Source organism: Cornus florida, unplaced genomic scaffold (genome assembly GCF_030987335.1).
Source record: "Cornus florida cultivar Cherokee Brave unplaced genomic scaffold, ASM3098733v1 CherokeeBrave_3.0.0_Hap2_Chr09, whole genome shotgun sequence".
Taxonomy (NCBI): Eukaryota; Viridiplantae; Streptophyta; class Magnoliopsida; order Cornales; family Cornaceae; genus Cornus; species Cornus florida.
This window is the reverse complement of record NW_026775579.1, coordinates 86,418,066-86,441,033: the sequence shown is the minus strand read 5'-3', so window position 1 is coordinate 86,441,033 and position 22,968 is coordinate 86,418,066. Positions and strand designations below refer to the sequence as shown.

The 22,968-nt window shown below is 34.3% G+C and overlaps 1 protein-coding gene across 1 annotated transcript; it reads right to left on the bottom strand.

Annotated features, from left to right (window-relative positions):
- Positions 1–1,293: 1,293 nt before the first annotated feature.
- LOC132274874 (putative vesicle-associated membrane protein 726) lies at positions 1,294–7,641 on the bottom strand. The gene is made up of 5 exons (XM_059776221.1): positions 7,209–7,641; positions 3,311–3,452; positions 3,106–3,226; positions 2,559–2,621; positions 1,294–1,733 (listed from the first exon to the last, which is right to left on the bottom strand). The coding sequence occupies exons 1-5, from the start codon at positions 7,396–7,398 to the stop codon at positions 1,590–1,592; spliced, it is 660 nt and encodes a 219-aa protein (XP_059632204.1). The 5' UTR covers positions 7,399–7,641; the 3' UTR covers positions 1,294–1,589.
- Between the last annotated feature and the right edge of the window lie 15,327 nt (positions 7,642–22,968).

Below are 22,968 nucleotides of genomic sequence, written 5' to 3'. Positions count from 1 at the left end.
TTATACCTAAAACACTAGTTGAAAACAACGAGACTTATAAATATTGCCTTTCTTTTTTCTTTTTCTTTTTTTCATTTTGGATTTCACTTTCAAACAATAATGTTACTCTGGCTGGCTGATAAGTTATACCTAAAACACTAGTTGAAGATAAATATGAGTTCCACTAAAACATGTCCAAAGGCAAACAAGTTGGGCTAATGTTTTAGGTCTAACTCATGTATTCAAATATTATTTATATTTGAAAAAATATGCTCCCCAATTGTTTTACATATTAAACAAACCAGATAATGAAAACAACTTATTGATACTAAACTGAAAATCTCATTGATGTTAAGGTTCCGTCTTGTTTCGAAATAAAATATTTTTTTCGAAAAATATTTTATTTTTTTAGGTCAAATATTTTTTTATTTTTATTTTTCGATATTTGGCACAGGTTGAAGTCGAGTCTATCGGGTGCAGCATGTAAAATAATTTGCAGAAAATTATATCATTGATTCAACAAGGTTAACCAATTAGTTAATATCAGGGAAAGTTTTTCGCTGATTTTCAACTAAAATAATTAAACACGCTATTTAAGTCCCGCACCGTAAAAAGACGAAGACTAGTCTCTGCCGGAATTGAGTTGGCTTCAGCCTTCTGGCATGAGAAATAGAAATAATCTCGACTTTTGAAACCCAAAAATCAAGCGAGACCAAGATAAAATTAATTAATCAATTTTGGTTCAAATATTTACAAGAAATGAAATATAAAACTAAAGTATTTCTCAAACCAACTAAATTGACTAACCCATTTTTGATTTTTAATAAAAAATTATTTAAGGAACTCAAGACAAAATCAGTAGATTTGCAGGTTCTTTTCTGGTTCAGGTCGTTAGTGTTTTTCTCCACAGATTGCCATTTTTCTAACCATCCAAACAACAATCTTCATGTCAATTCCAGAAACCCCTCTTCAAGTTAACACCAGTCCTTCGAAACTCCATGCATCACTCAAGAAAATTGAACAAGTTATTTCCGAGCACAATAACTACACTAAAAAATATTACCAGTATTTCACTTCATTGCTAAACAACCATGATCTTCCCAAGTAATGTCAACAGTAACTACACACACACACACATATATATATATATATATTTCATTTCTTCAATTGGCTTCCAAAAAACCCTCCCCTTAACCTGATTCAATATCACTACAGATTCCATTTCTCTAGTTTCCAGGTATTTTTTCCATAAAAAATAAAATCCCGGCAACAAGAATTTTTGAAACACGAGATATAAGAATAGAAGCAGCAAACTTGTAGGAATCAAAGCATTCATCCGCCATAGATTAAATAAACGTTCTGTAACATGGAACTCAAAGCCCCATGACAAAGATATACTATACTTCAATATATGAAATTCCTAGATATAAACTATACAACGAATCCAAAATACAGGCCTTTACCAACCAAAAAAAAGGCCAGCTGATACAGATAGGTGTAACCTACAGATCGAAAGAAATCTGCAAATGTAACATCAAAATGAAAGGAGAACCAATCTATGACCCTAATCAAACATGACAAGAAGGAAGTACGGAGAAGGTTTGAGCAAATCAACATTTGAAGCCAGGGCAAATAGACAGAACAATGATCAGAATCAAGGCAATGATGATAGCGAGAACAATCAGTTTTATCTTCATATTCTGGTACCACATCTTCCTCTTTAACTTGGTCCCTTGATGCTTGAAATCTTGTGCCTGTAATACATCATTTATTGAAACAACCAAACATCTAACGATCAGAAATCATCACAGCAAAAGGAGGACTATGTAGACAGTGGGAAGACGTGTAAAAAAAACTGAAAACCAAAGGAGCTATCTGAATCCCCTTTTCACGTATGTTGTTTTAAGTACACCCTGCTTGCTTTAATCATTAAGTACAGACTGCATAAGTGCCAAGCTGGATGATGGATCCAGTTAAAGAGTAATCTCAGACCTAGTCCCAAAGAATTAAAACCTGGAAAGCTCAAGCTTAGATTTCTAAGGTTGGTGGGTTGCGTCAGCAGGTTGTATGCACCAACTCATAGCAGTCTTACTATTTCATCACAATCAATCAAAGCCTGTTAAAGGCAATAAAAAGTATAGGCACAGCCTAAATAAAAAACCCTACAAGAAAGTTATTTCTAGTGAAATTGACAAAATAAAAACAGAATACAATCTTAAACAGCAGAAAGAGTCGATGAATCTAGGAGACAAACAACCTATATGGGCAAACAAGCATTTGAAGCCCACCTAGTAATATTAATGTTTCACTCAAGTGTTTTACGAGGCAAAAGTTAAACTCTGGATACATTAATTAATGTAGACTGTTGATTTAGTATAGATTGCCTAACACCTCAGCCCAAGTTGAGGTAGAGTTTGCATTTACCAGTCACCCCACAGAGCAAAACAAAAATGCCCATCCCCACCTAAGCACCGTGTCAGACCCAGTTTCAACCATCACCAAGATGCAACCTATGTAAAACCACCTAAAGCCTAGTACACATTTTGCTCCAAGGTAAATACATTTTATCTTCAATTTACCTGCGAACGAAGGTCTTCAGTTTTATCAACAAGGAGCTCGATCTTTTCTCCACGGTCAAGAACCTGCATTACAGAGCAAGAAAAACACTAGTAATTAATTTCATTAACCAAAATAGTATATCCAGCAAGATAAAGAAAGAGAATCAGTTTTCTAATTCATGATGCAACATGAAACCATATGACAACACTAATCACTAGCTGTACAGTGACGGACGAAAAACATAAGCACAAGCAGATATATCACAAGTCGCTCTTTCGAACTCCAACTTTTTAAGGGGACACGTATATAATGCATGCATTGTCCTCCTCAAAATTTTCAAAAATAACCCAACAAAATTTAAAATTTTACTTTATTGATTTGAAAAGATTTTCAAAACCTAAGGACAATTGGGAAAGTTGAAATTTGACACATCTCAAAAAAGAAAATGGACACTTTGTTGTGAGACATCCCAAAAAGGAAACCGGGACACTTATTATGAAAGTGAGGTAGCATTAAGCTCCAACATAAATCTTACAATAAAAGAACAACCTAACAAAACATCCTTACCTTCTCAATGTTTTCCATCATCACTCCCTTGACTTCAGTAACCTGAGCTTTCACCTTTGCAAGCTTGCTAATCTCTTCTGGATGATCCACACAGTACTGCATGTGCTCCTTCAATTTGGGCCTACCAGAATCAGCATATGAGTTCAGCGATATAGGAAGAAATAGCAATGCTATATTTCTTAAAAGAGTGAAAAGAGATAAATACCCAAATTCCTTTTTCAGGCTATTGGCACCAGCTGTTGCAGCTTTCCCTCCACTATATTTCTTGTTGAAATCATCTTTAACTCGCTCCAAGAAGGCAATAGGAAGTTGTCGGCCAGCAGACTCAACTGCAACAACACAGTAAGCTGCAGAGTCCAACATAAAGTTGCAAAGTTAATTCCACATCAAGACATGAACTCAGAAAGGTTAGCAAAGTCATTCATAAGATTAACAAAAAAAACAATAATTATTATCACCAGATTGCCAAAAGTAAATAGCATATTATTTTGGGAATGGGTTAGGAATGTTGAATTATCCAAATAAAAAGAATCATTTAATCAAACTCTATATCTTACTCCATATATTGTTTCTTTAATATTTATAATCACCGATTTCTTTTTACAGATAAAACCAACATAGACAGAACCAAGAAAAGCATGTAGAGTAATGCACATAAGATACAAAAAAGGAATCTTACAGATAAAGGTCAGCAAAAAGTTTTAAAAAAAACAAGTGATGTGAAAGAAACGAGTTTGACTGCCTTAAAAGGCTTGGAAAAATACTACATAATTAATCTGAGATTGGTTGTCCTTTATCCATGCTGTCCACAGAATGTCAAAAACATAGGGATCATTTGGAAGGACAAAAGGCATTTTTACTGGGCACCACTCCTATCCGCAGAAAACAGGACATCATTCGGCAACTCCAACTCTCACAAATATCCCATTTTGTATCTGCCATATGTGGACAAAATTGGCAGTGTTCAAAGCAGGGGATACATGGTTTGATGAAAAATGCATTCACCTCTCTATTTTTTAGGAAAATAAAACATCCCATTACGGCTTTTTTTCGCAATACAATAAGAACTCAAAGGACCTATCAACCAAACTTCCCCTCTACCATCATTTCCATCAGATCTGGCAATTGAAAGGACAAGTAAAGCTACCTGGTGAAGGTGCAGGCTTTACCATACCTCCTTGTGTTTAATATTCTTCTGTCTACTTTTTCTTTCATTCACTTTTGGGAATTCTTTTGTTTCATAACTGGTAGCTACGAAAACACTCAAAAACTCTCAACAGATTTGTGAGGTTGCCATTCATTGGATGTTAAGAAAACAGCTATCTACGGACTACTGGGGAAACAACACTCTGAACTTGTACCCATTTATATTTGTTTTATAGTATTAATTATGATTTTCACTTTTATTAACTTGCTGTTTTCTTAAAGAAGAAGATGATGATGAGTTTCTTTTTTCCTTTTCAAATTTTCCATTTGAAGCATTTTGAATTATCTTTTTAGAGCAAAATATTAGTTACATAAACCTAACAAAACAGAAACAAAAACCAGGATACAATTCAATTTCAATGAACTGTTTATATATATGAACTAGTTCATATTATTTTAGTCAAACATAGACCACAAGCTAACTAGATGAAGGTGGCTTTGAAACGGACTGAGTACTGAACCCAAGTTTCACAGAGAAACCCCCACAGTTGATAAAATCAACTAAAATTACCAATGGTGAATCAGTGTATAACAACATGCAGCCTCTACCCACTTGGACTCAATGGAGCCTCAATTGTTGCATCCGGATATAGGAACATAATGTTGTCACCCATATAAGATGCATCAGTGTGACCAAATCAAGGTGGAAGAACAAATAATTTCCAACTTCAACAAAGAGCAGATATTACATCAACAGTATAAAGCAAGAAACAGCAAAGAAGGCTCAAAGTTTCACTTTAATCACATATGGACATAAGAGATGTCACAAGTTACGAAATTAACAAATATAAGTAAGCTAAAATTTAAACTGCAGTTACACTAAAATCGGATAATAATTTCGATAAAAACCCATTAACAATCCCAACATTGACCAATACCTTAAGAAGAAAAGTTTTCACTGTCACCACTAAAACGTCAGAGAGACACAACACGTGTAGCATTTCCACTTCTTTCCAGTAAAATAGAAGGAGAACAAGAATAAATTTTAAAATATACAAGGAAAACAGTGAGAGCAATTCATTTTCAATAATTTAAAGAAGTAAAATCCACTCGCACAGTGAATTACCAAAAACGTTTTACATGGAACACATCACAGCCCCTAGAAGCAATAATGAGAGAGATAAAGAACTAAATTAAATGTCTTCTATTTTATCCCCCTCATTCCATTCAAGCCCCAACAATTATACAAGTCCTGGCCCCAATTCTTTTGAGTTGGTAAACTTTGTTAATCAGACTTAAATTTTAATCAACCTCTCTAATATGTTTACAAATACCAGCCTCAAACATCTCCCACCATGCTTACCAAACTAGAGGTTCCTACCCTAAGCCAAAGCCGCAAATTTTACCATGACACTTTGCCCATGATAGGCAGTCACTACTGGCACACAAAATTAAATCATAAAAAGCATACATTTATATTGACATTCTTCACAATTACTTTAAGTTTCTGATTGAAAAAAAAAAAACAATCAGACTATCCAAACCAACATTCTTAAAGAAACTTTATCAATGCTATGAAAATCTTTTAAAAGTAGAAAAATAAAATTGTTTTGTTCAGCTAATACAACATGGTCTCTGTACACCACATTCTATCAACGGAGACTTATCAGCAATCTTCAAGGTCCATGGTCCAAATTACCATAAGTTTTCCTTTTCTAATTAAAAAGAAAACAGATCCACTAAATCATGCCAAATGTGGTTTCAACCACAGAAAGGGTGGAAAATGGAAAAAAATCTTTAATTTGTTAAATATTAATGATGAAGGTACTCATATAATGAACAATAGAAGCCACTGTGCAGACCTTGTCTCAATACACTTGGAGATATATTCACATTTCAATAGAGAGATTTATGATCTATGAACCTGTTTGGTTTGTACTTCCCCATAGAATAGAAGCCTCTTTATACAAATATGGAGCCTTACCCCCTTAGTTAACAGATAAGTCAATTTTCAAAAAGTTCGCAGGCTGCACTATGCTCTACACTAGCATTGCTCTGTCACTTATTATCATTCATAGTCATTTAATTCTGATTAAGAACCATTTCCTTGTTCAGCTTTCATTTTAACATATATAGAACAAAGTTTAAACATAATCAAAGTAGTAACACAAGCATGAAAATTGCTGTCAATATAATCTGTCTAAATTTTCAACCATGATAAAAATAAATAAATAAAATAAAGAAAACAGCCATTCAAGCTAGTTTAGTTGGTCAATAACTGTCTCAGCAAAATGCTGAAATACAAACATCTCCAGATATGTAAGGTCCACCCGTAAGGCCTGTTTTCACTGAATAACCTATATAAATCAATAAACAATACATGTTTCCCAGAGAAAAAAAATAAGACCAGTCAAATAAATATAATCACGCAGTATAATAGATCCAAACAAAATTATGACAGATTATGCAATAGCTATACAAATCAAACTTTAAAATCAGTGTTTAAATACCAAAACAATAACCAATACACTAAACAACAAAATTCTTTATAGCGTGAGTGATTTCGACCTATACACACAGCAACAACATATTGGTATATACATACCTCAGGCAGTTTCAAGATTTTTATCTTCCTTCCCAAATAAGGAATTAAAAGCATAAAATAATTGTTTCAATTCTATCAGAATTTATAAATGTGGTTTCGTTTCTCATTCCAGGTTCTATTTATCCATGATATGATCTTAAATAATAAGATCCGTCTGCACATCCCATCTAATCTAAAAAACATGAGTAAATATTAAATTTATATGTATCACAGATTGATAATTATATACACATAAAAAACACTTTCAACAATCACAATGCATTGATCAAAATTTCCATTGAAAAACAAATCAAACACATAGATCGCAATAACAGACAACAAAATCAATGAATGCGATGGGAAGATGTGTTACTGAATCCATTTTCAACGAGGTAATTGAAGGTGTGGCCATCGCAATTGTAGGTGAACTTGTTGTTGCTCGAAGGGAGCTTCTGAAGGCATTGAGAGGCGATGCTCGTGAAATTGCCGGAGAATTCGGTGTATTCCGCGAGGATCACCGTTCCTCTGGCGACGAAGCTGTAGATCAGCGATTGTTGTCCCATTTCTCCAAAACCCTAACCCTAAAAACTTGCAGGAGAGAGGAATCTTAGAGAGAGAAAGAGAAAGCAGACGATATGATCGGAGAAAATTGAGCTCGATTCGGTATATTTTGGGGAAGGTATGATCGGCGAGAGTCGTATGTAGATACAGGTTCTATATATGTAGTTGTATTGTTGGTTTATTTATAGTGAAGAGAATAAAACGTTGAAAGAGAGAAATTAATCCCACGCGGTTCTTTTGAATTTTGATACACAGAGAGGTCACGCCTTTGAAAAATACAAACTGTGTGGACAGACAGTGACGTCAAGAAAATAATATTCCACCTTATTTTTAATTTCTCAAAAATTGACTAGTACTCGAATTTGAACTGGTAAACAATTACTGTATGCATTTTTTTCCAAAATTGAGCTCGAAGTTTGGGCCTTCGCGTGGGTTGGGCTCTATTCCATTGTTGTTTGGGCCTTTCATTGTTTTATATAATTGCTTAAATTTTTTATTGAGCTAAAAATGGCATGGACGTTGGGACATGATATATTTTTTTATTGTTATTCTTCTAAAAACCAGATTCCTATATAATTTTAAACATATTGTGGCTAGTTAGAAAAAATAATGAAAGTTTTTTTTAAAAAAAAAAAAAAACAAGCAAAATATATGTTGAGAGTAATGTTTTATAAAATATCATACTATAATTATTTTGATGCATTCCTGCAATATACGTGTCTTATGATTTTGTCGTTGTCTCGAGTTTGTATGTGTGTGTTTTTTACTTGGGAAAAAATAAATTATAAAAAGTTGCAAATATTTAAAATTACGAGACATGAGAAATTCATTTGGAGGAATGCAAATGTTTTGGTTCTTAGTTTTCTGAATATTTTTCTATTAATTGTTTGTAAAATGAGCTTGGTTCAATTAGTCATGTCTTTACTTTTTTATATTTATATTGGTTGGGGAGAAAATGATGGTGCACCGTGACAAGAAAAAAGGCTTATTGCCGCCAAGACTTGTTTGTGGCCAAAAATAAATTGTGGTAAAACTAAGATTTTTTTACCATTTTTTGTGCCAAAAGAATGGATTTATTTTCTTTATGTTACATCCACTACTGCATTTTCCAAAATGACATCTATGATTTGTTCTACTGGACACCAATATATTAACTTATGTTACATACAGTTTAATCATTATAAAAATTCAATTGCTACTTGTAAGTGTAAAAACTCGTTTAACCAAAAAATTAAAAGAATAAATACAACTTCACTCAAAATAAAAGAACAATTAATAAGAATAACTCAGAGGAAAGCTTTCATTTAAGGTCGAAATTATGGTAGAATTCGCCATGCTTGTCCTCTAATTTATTCTATATATAATTATTTACTAACGAAGTTTATGTAGAACTTCCTTATATGAAGAATCCTTAAGTAAACAGAACTTTGTTTAATTTGAACTAGACTTGGACTAGGATGTGAGTGGGCCGGATGAATTTATAACAAGTCAAAAGGTTAACGCTAATAATCTTGGGTCGATGGCAATTGTATTTGGGCTTTACCAAGATTGGGTTTTTAGAGAAGGATTTGGGGTTGTATATAATTTTAATGGCGTGGTTGATTTTTATTGGAGAATGAATTTTCCCTCCACACTTTACCCCCAATTCCCTCCTAAATTGAACTACGGTTCCTAACTAAAAGGGAATTGATTTTGCACGGTTGCAATTTTTGCAAGAGACGGTTCAAGAAGTGACCATTGCCATTCTGACCAAAGGATTTCTTCAAAACTTGCTCTTGCCTTCACCGCGTTTACTACTTCGTCTTGGTATCAGGTTTGTTCTTTATCTATCTTTTTGATTTCGTATAATGAAAATTCACCCACCCACGACCACATAGAGATTATGAATTCCGAATCCACACCTTCGTCATCTCACGTTCTACTTAGAACTCCTTCTCCTAGAGTTTCTAATCCTCACGACTCTATGAATGATTTTGTTGTGCGAAAAGATGATTCTGTATCGCAAGCAGAATCAGATAGTATTTTTACAAAAAAGGAAAGGGAAATGATTTTGTCTATTTGGCGTATCAAGTTCACCATTGATTCCGTAATGGAGGAATTTGAGATCCCCACGGGGGTGGAAATTGTTGAATACCCAAAAAATGCTGATTTCAGTTCAGGTGATGTGATACCCCTTGATTCTAGAGCCACGGGTGATCAAGTCCGGGCACAGATCCGAAGGATACCAGACAATCAATACATGAACAAGCAGGAATAAAACTGAATTAAGAATAAAATAATGATATGCTGAAAAGAATTCTAATTGTAAAACCTCCTCCAAAAATAAAAGTTTTAATATAAACTAACTTTCCAATCCGTACAACTCGAGAATCCAACTAGTGGACCCCTAATAATCTCAACTGATAAAACTTTACAGAATAAAATCCAAAACTAAAACCAGAAAGAAAAATCCTATTTAGTCGGAAGAGTGAGTGACTGTATCTGCATCACCACGATCAAACCCTAAGCCTAGTACTCACGAACACCTGAAAAATAAAGGTGGGTCAGGCCCACATGCAAGTTCCATCCTACTACAATCCGTACATAAACCCGATACGCAGATACATCCTAGATAGCTCAACAATAGCTACAATAGTCCATAGATATATAAATACACACTATAGGATGCTCACTAGCCTATAACATAGTTCAGCCTGGGTAGAAGGTGACCTATAAAACACGCTTTTCAGCGGCCAAGTACCTAGACCTACCAGGGAACATTTGCTATATCTAGCTACTCAACCTTTGCGATATACGCACCCTAACCGTGATCAGGAGACCCAAGCTCGTATCACAGTACCAAAAATATATATATAAATTCCTTCCTAATGCCGAAAGATAAAACAAGCATCCATTATGTCGTTCAACTGTTTTAGTTGACAGGACGTGTATCCATGTAGGAGTTAACTATTTTAGTTAATCCATTCTGTATGTAAGAAGGGGTAGGACTTAGCTTTTTGATCTAATCCATCCCTGATATGTCACCGTCCCATACCGGTACATATAATGCAAATGATCCATAAACGATGCACATTCATTAGAACATCAAATAAATCCAGAAACCAGCATAATAGAAAACAGATATTATTAAGATCCTCTTATGCATCCAGTATATGATTATAATCATTAATCCTCCAAATAAATTGTTAAAGTATTGATAAACAATTTATATTATCCACATCCATACAATTGATAAAACAGAAGTTAAACAGTTCATCAATTAACATCCATAACCTGTTATAATGATCAGCCAGAAATATGAACTAAATACATCATACTAGATATCCCAAACCATCCTCTCATATTATATTATTTAAATTGCAAAAACAAAGACAAGTAATGAAATCCTCCACAATCCTTAACAGCATGAAAGTTAGCATTTACACCACATGACGTCCCTTTGATCCTCCACTCCAAAACCTGTGCCTGATATAATATGACACTCTGAATTCCAAACTGCTCATTATATGAAACCCCAACAGTATTCCCATACTAGTCCATTTAGTTCGCTAAACCAAAACTAGCAACTAAAATTCCTACCACTCCTGACAACATACCATTTAATATCTAAGTTAATACTGTCTATGCCCATATCCTACACCGAACTTTCTGGCCTCCATTAAAGTATATAAATAATTTATATAACATCCCAAAAGTAATTCGATACCAGTCAGTTTAAGTTATTAAAACAAACTTATTAACTTAAACATTCATCCTTCCTTGACAGCATGTCTATTCCACGTTTCTGTTTCCTGATGCCCCTTAAGAGTAGCACCCTAGCATAAACCAACTATTTAAGTGTCTTAATAGGTTAATTTTAACATATTTGAAACCCCCTTTAATTTTCAGTATTTGCGTTTAACCCCAGAACTCCGAAAAAATTGCAGAAAACACCCCGTAGGGGTTTTTTTCCCATGGGAGCCGGCTCCCCTTTATTGGAGCCGGCTCCTAGGCTTCTAGAGCCGGCTCCCCCTCATGGAGAGCCGGCTCTCTCTTCATGGGAGCCGGCTCCCACCATTTAGGAGCCGGCTCTCACCCCTGAGAGCCCCTCTCTGCTTCACTGCTTCGTCTTTGCTTTCGGCAGAAGTTCCAATTGTCTGTCCTAAGTTTCTTAAGGATTTTAAAAGTTCAATTTAAGCCCTAATACTCCTATAAATTCCTTTGATTTCCCTAAGAATAGTTTGGCAAAAATCTAATTTGAAGACAAAAACAGTTTATGCAAACAACCAATTCAGTTTTTCTTCGCTTCCGGCGAAGTCCAGTGTCATATCCCAAACTTTTGTAGCATTCTTTGGATTCTATTTAAGTTCTTATAGTCCTAGAACCTCTCATACTCCAGTGTAATCAAACGACAGAAATTAAACTCACAACAGAATAGTTTAAGCAACAACGGGTTTAAACTTTAAAAACACAGAACAGATTTCAGAAATCATCTAGCAATGCATAAAATCCGTTTTTAATAGTTTAATTAAGTTCCTGGAGTCTATATAAGATGCACAGAACACAAGTTTATGGGGAAAGAGATAGTCTGAAACTTGCCTTTAGGTTTCGGTTTGAAACCTTTCAACGCCGTTGCTAACTTCTCCGACGAACTGTAGACTACCGGCAACTCTCCTACTGCTCCAGTTCTATCTCAGCATCAACCTCTTCCTTCCTTTATGGTACACCTTTAGTCCATAGATGAACGCTTAATTGATTCTCTCTGTGTCCCTCTGTGTTTTTCCCCTCAAACCTCTCTGTTTCTCTCTTCTCTAGTTTCCCTCTGTTTACCTCTCCAGATTATTACGTGAAAAGGGTGTCTTGCAGACAAATATTTTTCTATATATATAGACTCATGCAAAAAAACCCTAATCCTAATTCCAGCCCAAGTATAAGTCGGCCAACCAAAATACTTAACACCAAAACCCTAAACGTAAATATAACTACAACTATATAACTTAAATCAAATAAGTCACACAAACCATTTAAAAACACGTAATAATAAAAAAATACCAATTAATCAAATAAATAAAATAAATCCCAATTGCACGTAATTAAGTTAAAATAAATAAACAACATAAAACAAATACACAATACCAATTTTAAACAAGTAAAACAATTAACCACTTAGCCAGATAAATCATATTTAAATGCACACAAAACAAATAATCAATTTATCAATTTAAAATGCACATAAATAATTAATTAAATTTCCATTATATCCTTTTTAAAATTAGGGGTATTACAGGTGAAGGTGTTGGCGAGAACGAATTACTTTTGTTCATTGGGCACCTTCATGCTCTTCGTTTTCCTCTTTACCCCTTTTATCATTTAGTCTTCAACAAGTTAGGCATTGCCTCTCTTTAAGTGAACCTTAACTTTTTTCGAGTAGTGTCGGCTCTTCTTGTTCGTTGAAGGTTGAAGAGTCTTGATTTGACTATCGCCGACTTACGATCACCTGTACTATCTCCAGACAACAGATTGAACTTGGCCATTATTATCTTACTTCTTCTCTCCAACAGAGGATATGTAGAAACCTTCCCACTTCCGAGAAGAGATGGAAAGAGAGAATGATTATTGTTAAGGGGAATTGGTCCGTGTCTCAATCAAACAAATTCCCTATTCCTCGCAACTTTGGGATATTAAGTTTTACTTTTTCGTCATACTTACGAATTTCTTGGTGTTTTTTCCTTCTTTTGTAGCTAGGAAGAGGGTTCGATTCTCATAGACGAGGTTAAAGTGTAAGTGCAAAAACTCATTTAACCAAAAAGTTAAAAGAATAAATACAACTTCACTCAAAATAAAAGAACAATTAATAAGAATAACTCAGAGAAAAGCTTGTAATACTCGATGCCTTTATTGGAGGTCGATGCCTCTATTTATATACAAAAAGATGGTAGAATTATGGTAGGATTCACCATGTTTGTCCTCTAATTTATTCCATATACAATTATTTACTAACAAAGTTCTTTCCTTCTGTAATTATCTCCATGCAAGACTTTTCCTCATGCAGAACTTCCTTATATGAAGAATCATTAAGTAAACAGAACTTTGTTTAATTTGAACTGGACTTGGACTAGGATGTGAGTGGGCCGAATGAATTTATAACAAGTCAAGAGGTTAATGCTAATAATCTTGGGTTGATGGCAATTGTATTTGGGCTTTTGGAAAAGAATTTGGGATTGTATCTTATTTTAATGACGTGGCTGATTTTTATTAGAGGAGGAATTTTCCCTCCACACTACTGCAATATAATTATATAAAACTCAATATATAGATTATATATATATATAGTTTGTAGATGATTCTAATTGTAGATTATTGATGCAAATTAATGTAAGTTGTCTATTTTTCTTCCCCCTTTTGTTTTAAATGATTAAGACATTGGGTAGAATGGGCCACGGCCAGGGGTGCCTTAGGCGAGTTTGGTGGTCTATTAGTGAACCATCTCTCCGAGGATTGTGAAAGATGTTCCACTAGAAATATTCTTGTTATTGCTTCGACTCATATTCCCCAAAAAGTTTCAAATTCGAAATACCATTTGTACAAATAAGAATCCCCTTCGTTACATGATTTCTTCTTCATATAGATAGATATAGGATCTATGGGGCAATTACTTAGAAATACATTTTGTGCAACAGCCCTTCCTATCAGATAGAAAAGGATCCCATGATCCTGAACCGATCTTACCTGGGATCGTAAATTCCAAGTTTGTCTATGAAGAACGGATTTAATTGTATTAGTGTCGCCTAAGGCCCCAACTAATAAAAAGACTCAAAAATATTATAGTTGCCTTGTATATAATATATTGTAATTGTTTCATAATTGAACACTAATTCTAAAGAATTTATTTCCTAAAATAACTTTTCTTTTTTTGTTTTCTATCTCCTTATCCATTCAGGCCTTTTCATTCGAGAGAGAAATTATTTATCTCCCCAAATATCTCAATTTATTTTATTTTATTTTATTTATCCCTCAAGATATCTCATTTTGTTTCACAATTTCTCTCTCCTTCTCATTCACGGTTGTTGAGTAGACCAAACCCTAACACTTAATATGGGCCCAAATATTTATATTCATAAATAATATATTTTTTCTTTATCTATTTTATACACTTTTTTTTTTTTTTTTTATGCACCGTAATTTTTTACACCAACACTATATATATATTTTTTGGGTAAGTTGCATTACAGTAAATATTTAGCCGTTGTATTGGGAAGTGAAGAAACTTTTCAGATTCTCTTTTTTTTTTAGATTTTATTTTATTTATTTAATTTTTCTTATTCCTAATCCTCAAGTTCATTCTCTCTTCTCCTCTCTTAGCAAACTCAATAATTTACAAGTCATCTCCTCTCTCAGTCTTCTCTCATTACAACTTTATAATTTTCTTTCTTCTCGACTCAATATTTATTTGTAATGACCCGGTCATTTCCTGTAATACCCTTAATTTTAAAAAGGATATTCCTGGTATTTAATGGTATTTAATTTATTATTTAAATGCATTTTATTTGATTATGTGTCATTATTTTTTTTTATTAGGTGCTTAATTGTTTTCTTTTGTGGTGATTTAATTTATTTAAATGATATTTATTTTTAGTTATTTGATTGGAATTACTTGTTAATGTTTTAATTATTTAATTGGCATAAATGGTTTAAGTGTAATTGTTTTAATTATTTTATGTGTGTCTTATTTGGTTTAATTGGGTTTACTAATTATTATTTTATTCAATTAGATTATTTGTTAAGTATTTAATGGTGAATAGGGTACTTAGGTAAATACATCTAACTAGGGTTTTAATTACAGTATAAATTAGGGTTTTATATTATAGCCATCGTAGGTTTCTATGTTAATTAGATGGGCCGGTTAGGATTGTGAGTTGGACTTAAATGAACCTAGGGTTTAAGAAAACTTTATAAGTATAAGGTAGACGTCTGTGTAGGGTTTTTTTAAACAAAGCACACGTTTTGTGGAAGTGGAGAAAGAAAAACGCAGTTTTTCACATTCTGCCAAGGTTTGATCAAAGCTCCGATCCTGCTTCGTCCGTGGTCCGATCGAGTTGAATTTTGGAGGACAGGTTCACGACTCAGTGACGCACAATCTGAACGGTGGTGATCAGAGTTTGACCTCGGGAATAGTGATTCGTACTCGTGAACAGTAACTGGGTCGCACAGGTTTTTTTCCATTCTGCCCAGATTTCATCAAACATCCGATCCCGCTTCGTCCATGGTCCGATCGAGCTGAATTTTGGAAGAGAGGTTCATGACTCAGTGATGCACAATCTGAACGGTGGAGATCAGAGTTTAACCTCGGGAACAGTGATTCGTACTCGTCAACAGTAACTGGGTTTTGGAAGTCGCACAGGTTTTTTTCTATTCTGCCCAGATTTCATCAAACATCCGATCCTGCTTCGTCCGCGGTCCGATCGAGTTGAAATTTGGAGGATAGGTTCATGACTCAGTGTCGCACAATCTGAACGGTGGAGATCAGATTTTGAGTTCGGGAATAGTGTTTCGTACCCATGAACAGTAACCGGGTTTTGGAACTCGACGGGATTTTTTAAGAAGACGACGTTGAAACTTTGAACAAAAGTTTCTGAGGCAAGATTCTATCCTTACTCTTTCCCTTAGGCTTCATACTCTTTGCACTCTTAAATGATTCCAGGATTAATGAAGATTAAACCAAACTAAAATGATATCTGTTTTGCTATGAAACTGGTAGTTACAGTAGTGTTGTATGCTTGTTCAACCTAGACTAAGCATGTTTGTGGATGCATTATGGTTTCGTGGTTCACGTTTTTCCTTACCACTGCTAGTATAAATTATTGGAAGGATGGGTCTAGATGATAGCTATCTTAACTTCTGTAATAGCAACTGTTGGAACTTAAATACTAGGAGGATTTGAGTTTAACACTAGATCGGTTTTGTGGAACACTATAATTTGGGCATGTTTACATACATACTGTGAATATTGTTTTGATGCTTACATTATCACAGTTAGTATCAACTGTGGAGGTTAGGATTTTGTGATATATACCCTACATATCTGTATGTCCTTTGTAAGGTGTTAAATGGAAGTTTTAATTAATTCTGTCTTTATATCAGACTAAAGGGAACAACTTAAATTGGGCATGTATATGTTGTTGTTGTGACCCTGTTTATCAATGCTTATTTTATCACTGTTAACATTGAATGTTGGATGTTAGAATTTTGTTGATATATAATTGATTTATTGGTATTATTGGCTACTGGAGGATTGGAAAGTAGGCACCAGTATGGGACGGTGGCATACTAAGGATGGGTTTGGTTTTTAAAACAATACCATTACCCACCTACTTGGAATAAGGATGGGATTAACTAAAAGTTAAGTCCCGTGGATTTGTATTGTCATGGCAACTACTTGTTGAGCGGCAATACCAGGGATTTTGGATGGATTTTATATATGTACTGTTATGGTGCCTCGGTATGAGCTTGAGCCTCAGGACCGATGGCTAGGGAGCGTACATGCATCGGGATATGTAGCTGGCTACGATGGTTGGAGGTGTACCCTGTTTAGGTATAGGTACATATGCCCACTTCGTGTGCGTTTTAGCATGTTACCTCTATTCAGGTTGAGACCGGCCTGTAGTCCAGTGAGAGTCCTTTAGTGTGACTATATATATATATTTACGGACTATTAGCTATTGTTGAATTGTTTAGGATGTACATGCGTATCGGGCCTCTGTTTGGATTGTAGTAGTATAGAACTTGCGTGTGGGCCTGACCCATTTCTATTTTTCAGGTACACGACAGTTCCAGGCTTAGACGTGTTCGTGCTGAGCAGTGGTCTCTATTCACTCTTCCGACGATGTAGGGCTCTCTCTATAGTTTTATTTCTGGACGTTTATTACAGTTGTTCTATCTTCCGTTTGGATGTTTAATAGGGGTCCACTAGAGATGGATTCCTAAGTTGTAAACTGATGGAGTTTTGGAGTTTGGGTTTGATGGATTTTAATAATTATAATATTTTGCGGATTTTATTTTTAGTTCCTTCCAGCTTTAATTTCATTTCTTAATTTATTTTTTATTCCGTATTCATTATAAAATATTAATTGTTTGATATTCCCTCGGGTTTGGGCCTGGGCCTGATCAACCCGTGTCTCGGATCCGAGGGGTATCTCAAGGTGTCCTCAAAATCAGTAAGGAAGCTGAGTGCAGCAGTAACCACTCTTATACCCTGACCAGCTTTGCTTTTCCTCTTGTTCCCCGCTATGTTACTTTCTTTAGTTTTTCGTTTCTCTATAACTTTGTCTTTCTTTTCTTCATATTTATCTGAGAACCAAATTTGGTGTAAGTGCCCATAACTTAGAGAAATATTGCTTCGATCAGCAAGCTTCTGTACAAAAACAGGTTCAAGCTTTTCTCCTTTCCAATCATACACATTGAACGCCAATACTGATCCACGGTTAAATTTTATCTTTGGTCCATAAATTGTGACCAGGGGAACTTTGTCCTCTGTGTTATGATGCTGGAGCTTCATCAAAACGTTCACTAACTAATTGATCAAGCATCTTGCTCTGCTACTGATCTATGTCAGTCCCAATGAATCGACATGATCTAAGCCCCTGCATTCAATCACCTTACTCGAGTCACTCCTATTCCCATTTATTTTGGTGCTCTCATGGTGAACTGAATCAATGTGTTCTTCTGATTCCACAGTTTCTAAAGTTTCGGATTCCTTTTTTTTTGTGTTGTGACTTCTGTTTTGCTCATCTTGGAGTTCTCTCCTTGATGAGATCTTCCAGAACGCATCCTTGCAGCATATATAGGACCAGTGAAAGAGCTTGCTTTTGCTAATTCTTCTTGTGTCCCATAATTTGATGTTTGTTCAAGTTCTGTGTCAGTGCCCGAAGAATATTCAGGTGACTAAAACAGCTTATTTGCAAGGAGAAGACTTACTATTCCTGTGCTTGTTTACGCTTCCAAGACCGGAACAGTTGATATTTTGACAAAGAGGCAAGCAAATCCAGTTGGGGTTTCACCAAAAACCTTGTAGAAGGAATAAATGAGGAAGTCAGGGCGAAGGAGAGAAAAGCCGAAACTGTCCATGTCCTTTGGTCCTAATGCACAAGCATCAAGCAAGACATGCCACCCATTTTCTTGGGTTACACTCAACCATTTATACAAATGTCACCAAGGATATTTTAGTAATTGGCAAAATACTTATTTTGGTTTTTTAATTGATTTGGGGGTAGTTTCGTCCTTTTAGCAAAGACATGGTGAAATGTGATCAATTATCATAGTGTTGGGGGTTTTCTAAAGTAGGTTGGGGGTATTTGATACAAAAGGTGATAATATTGGGGGGTTTTGTGAAATTTGCCCTAAATAAATATAATCATTTAAAGTTTTATTTGTAATTGTACAAAATATAGACTATAGAAAAATATCCATAACATCCCTTTTAGAAAATTTCCTCTGAGAGTGATGTTTATTGCTGCAGATGTAGAATAAAATAATTGTTTCAATTCTATATTCAAGATCCAGGGTCAAGAGGATCGATCACTAAGGTATGGATATTTGGAGATTTTGTTCCTGTGCATCTCATCATTACTCTCTCAGAGATTTTGTTTCTGTGCATCTCATCATTACTCTCTTTCCTTACAGCAGTAACAGACTTGAAAATGATGGTTATCTGGCATGTATTTATATAAATAAAGAGATATTTATGTCTATCTGTTATGTAGAGGCTTTGTATTGTTTAGCATTATTAAAAAAGAAAAGAAAAAAAAAGTAATGATTGAATTGCCCAACTCTTAAACCCGAATTGGAGGTCGTATCTATCTTCTTTCTCCACGTGAATTGGGTGATTCAAATAGAAATTCTTCTCTCTACAATTAGTGTTTTATATTTCTTAATTTAGAAAAAAGCCTTCACTTTTTTAAAATTTACTATATATGCCATCTAACTTTGCAAAAGAATGTCCCAGCAAAGATATATATATATATATATATATATATATATATATATATATATATATATATATAAAGAGTAGTGATCTCTTGCTCCCCACGGAGTAAGAAAAATCTTCCGTTAGATTTAATCTAATGGTCACATTCCAAACCCACTTATATGTTTTCCTTTTATTATAAAACCACTATCATTATTTCTACTTTTCAAATTTAATATTTACCAATACAATTAATTATAACAATAAAAGGTAAGTACTAAAAAAATAAAAATAATGATAGTATAATAATAGCAGTATTAAAGAAAATACTAAGAAAAACAACTATTTTAGAAAGAAAATATGAACTTTAATAAAATAATAGCATGTTTTGTCGTAAATCTCGTCCTTCCATCAATAAATTTTTGTTATTATAGTAGAACTAGAAAAAATATATTGTGCGACTTATTATGATAAGTAATTGGAATGTGTTTACGAGTAGCTAGAATTTGAGACGGGTCAGGGAAAAATAGATTGAATTTCTAGTTTTTAAATATCATGTATTTAGGGAGGTATACAACAATTTAAATTATAATCTATTAAATTTTTTATGGGTGAAGTTTATGCAAATCACAGATTACATTAAGTTGATAAAGTGGATAAAAAAATAGAGATTTTATTTTTAATTTTTTATTATTTTTTAGTCGATGTTTCATTATTTTGTATGTCAATAATGTAATTTTTAATTTATTTTTCATACTCAAAGAGACAATGTCAACTTTATTATTAGTGAGACGTGTGATTTGGAGAGGTGAAGAGATTTCTATTTTTATTTTTTTAGTACTTATCTTTTATTGTTATAATTAATTGTATTGATAAATATTAAATTTGGAAACTAGAAATAGTGATAGTGGTTTTGTATTACAAAAAAAGCGTATAGGTGGGTTTAAAATGTAACCATTAGATTTAATCTAATCGTCACTCTAAAAAGTGCGGAAGAATTTTCTTGCTCCTTGGAGAGCAAGAGAGCACCACTCTATATATATACACACACACACACATATATATTTTTTCATTTTTTTTTTCCTTTTTTGTAAGTTTACCTTAAACTTTTTAATTGGATTTAATTGCATTCGAAATTAATAAAATATAATGATAACTTTTTCAAAAATAATAAAGTAAATTTTTTTAAAGAAAATAATATTTAATAATAAACTAAAAAACAAGGACAGATAAAACTAAAGAATTAACTAATAAGATCTACCAATATGTATAGGGAAAAAAATAATTCTACAATCAAATGAAATTGAATAATACAAGTTCTAATTTAACTAAAAACTTATAAATGAGAGACATCAATAACAATAATAATAATAATAATAACAATTATAATAATAGTAATAATTATAAATTTTGAATGAAATACTTTTAGTATTTAGAGAAAGAAACTCGTTCTTACAGTTTAATAAAAGGTTTAGATTGGTAAAAAAGAAGAATTTACTTCAACCAATATGTCCTTGGGTACTACCAGACTATACATAACATGCATTAAAAGGGTGGATAATTAACCAGAAAACTTACAAATGAGACTATGATAATTTAATAATTTACTTTTTTTTTTTTTTTCAATAATATTGATAGAGAAGTTCAGCCCAGCCTTGAAAGTCATCCATAAGAACTAATGCTACGTTTGGTGTGCTGGAATGGAATGGAATGCAAGTGGGAATGGAATGAGAATGGGAATAGAATGGAATGGTTATTCTCATTCTATTGTTTAGTTATAAATATGAAATGTGTAGGAATTGAATGATAATAACCATTCTAATGTTTGGTTGGACCAATAAAAAATTTAGAATGGAATAAATTTTTAATTGAATTCTCCAAAATATCCCTTTTAGTAACAAATAAATTAAATTAAATTAACGATAGTGGTGGTGGTGGAAGGTGGTGGCGGTGGAAGGCAGTGGTGGTGGTGGAGGAAGGCGGCGGTGGTGGTGAAAGGTGCTGGTGGTGATAAAAGGTGGTAAAAGGAGATGGCGGTGGTGGAAAGCGATGGCGGCGTTGGTGGTTGTGGAAGGCGGCGGCGGTAGTGGTAGTGAAAGGTGGTAGTGGCGGTGGTGGAAGGCGGGGGTGGTGGTGTAGGGCTGTGGTGGTAACGGTGGTGGAAGGTGGTGGTGATAGTGAAAGGCGGTAGCGGTGGTGGTAGTGGAATATGGTGGCAGTGGTGAAAGGCGGTAGCGGTGGTGGTAGTGGAAGGCGATGGCGGTGGTGGTGGTGGAAGGTGGTGGCGGTGGCAGTGGCGGTAACGGTGATGAAAAGCGGTGGCGGTGGTGAAAAGTGGTTGGTGATGGTGAAAGTCGGTGGTGGTGGAAGGCAATGGTAGTGGTGGCGGTGGTGAAAGGCGGAGATGATTGTGGTGGAAGGTAATGGTGGTTTTTGGACTTGGAATATGAGGATATTTTGGGAAGTCGATTTTTTAAAATAAATTACTTGGGAATGGAATGACCATTCCATAGGTTTAGTTGTGGAATGGATTTTCATTCCCAGGATTGGATTTTTATTCCAATGGAATGGCCATTCCCACTTTAAGTTGCATACCAAACAAAAGAATAGTTGGAATGGGCATTCCATTCCATTCCATTCTTGCACACCAAACGTAGCATAAAGGTTAGAGCACTTATTGGATTGGTTCTTCTGTTCGGAAGACTTAGCGAAATGATCATTTGGTAACAATGAATAAAGCTTTACCTTATGTCCACATAAAAAAGGACACCTTATGTCCACATCCTAGTCTTTCTTTGAACTAAAAGCCCATCTCCATAATTGAATGGAGCCAGACTAAGGTCAAGCAATTATTCAACCTTCATCCATATGCGGCATAGCCTCACACACAGTTCAATTAGGAATCTCCTATTATAGTATTAGGACGTTGAGAATGTCTCCCAGCCTAGCCTCATCATCTGTTCGAGGAGATTCATTTATCTTTGCCTTCTTTCTGCAAGGCGTGTGCTTCATTATTTTTTCTTATGATATAATAGGGTTAGGTAGCTAGTCGAACTGGCTTACCATATGTGCTTCATAAATCTTGTTACTTGCGTGTCTGGGGTTTAAAACCCGAATGTTAGAGAAGGTGAGAGCATCCATATGGATCTTTACCGTCGGCCAAATTCATATTATTCTTACCCTCCACACCTACACCCCGACCAACTCATACACTTCACTCAGATGTATGATTCATACAGAGGACATGCCAGTTCGAAAAAACAATGTCAATTAAATTAATAAATTTTTTTTTTTTTAAAAAAAATTCAATTAAATAGACTCTTACTAGTACTTTTTTACGTCACAATCCAGTAATCATTAGGCCTTACAAAAATTTAAAACTTCTATAATAGAATAGTTGCACAACAGTTGCACATAGCACAGAAAGAGTTGTAATAAATGAATATAATCATTTTAATTTTATTTGTAATTGTACACAATATAGATTGTTGATGAGTAAATCTTCACAACTCGGAACGACGGCGTTTACTTGCAAAACAAAGTGACGTCATCTCGAATGGCACCGGTAGGGTGCCAGCCAAGGACTCTCCGACGATCAAGTTAGTACTTGTAATCGTATCACATAATAATT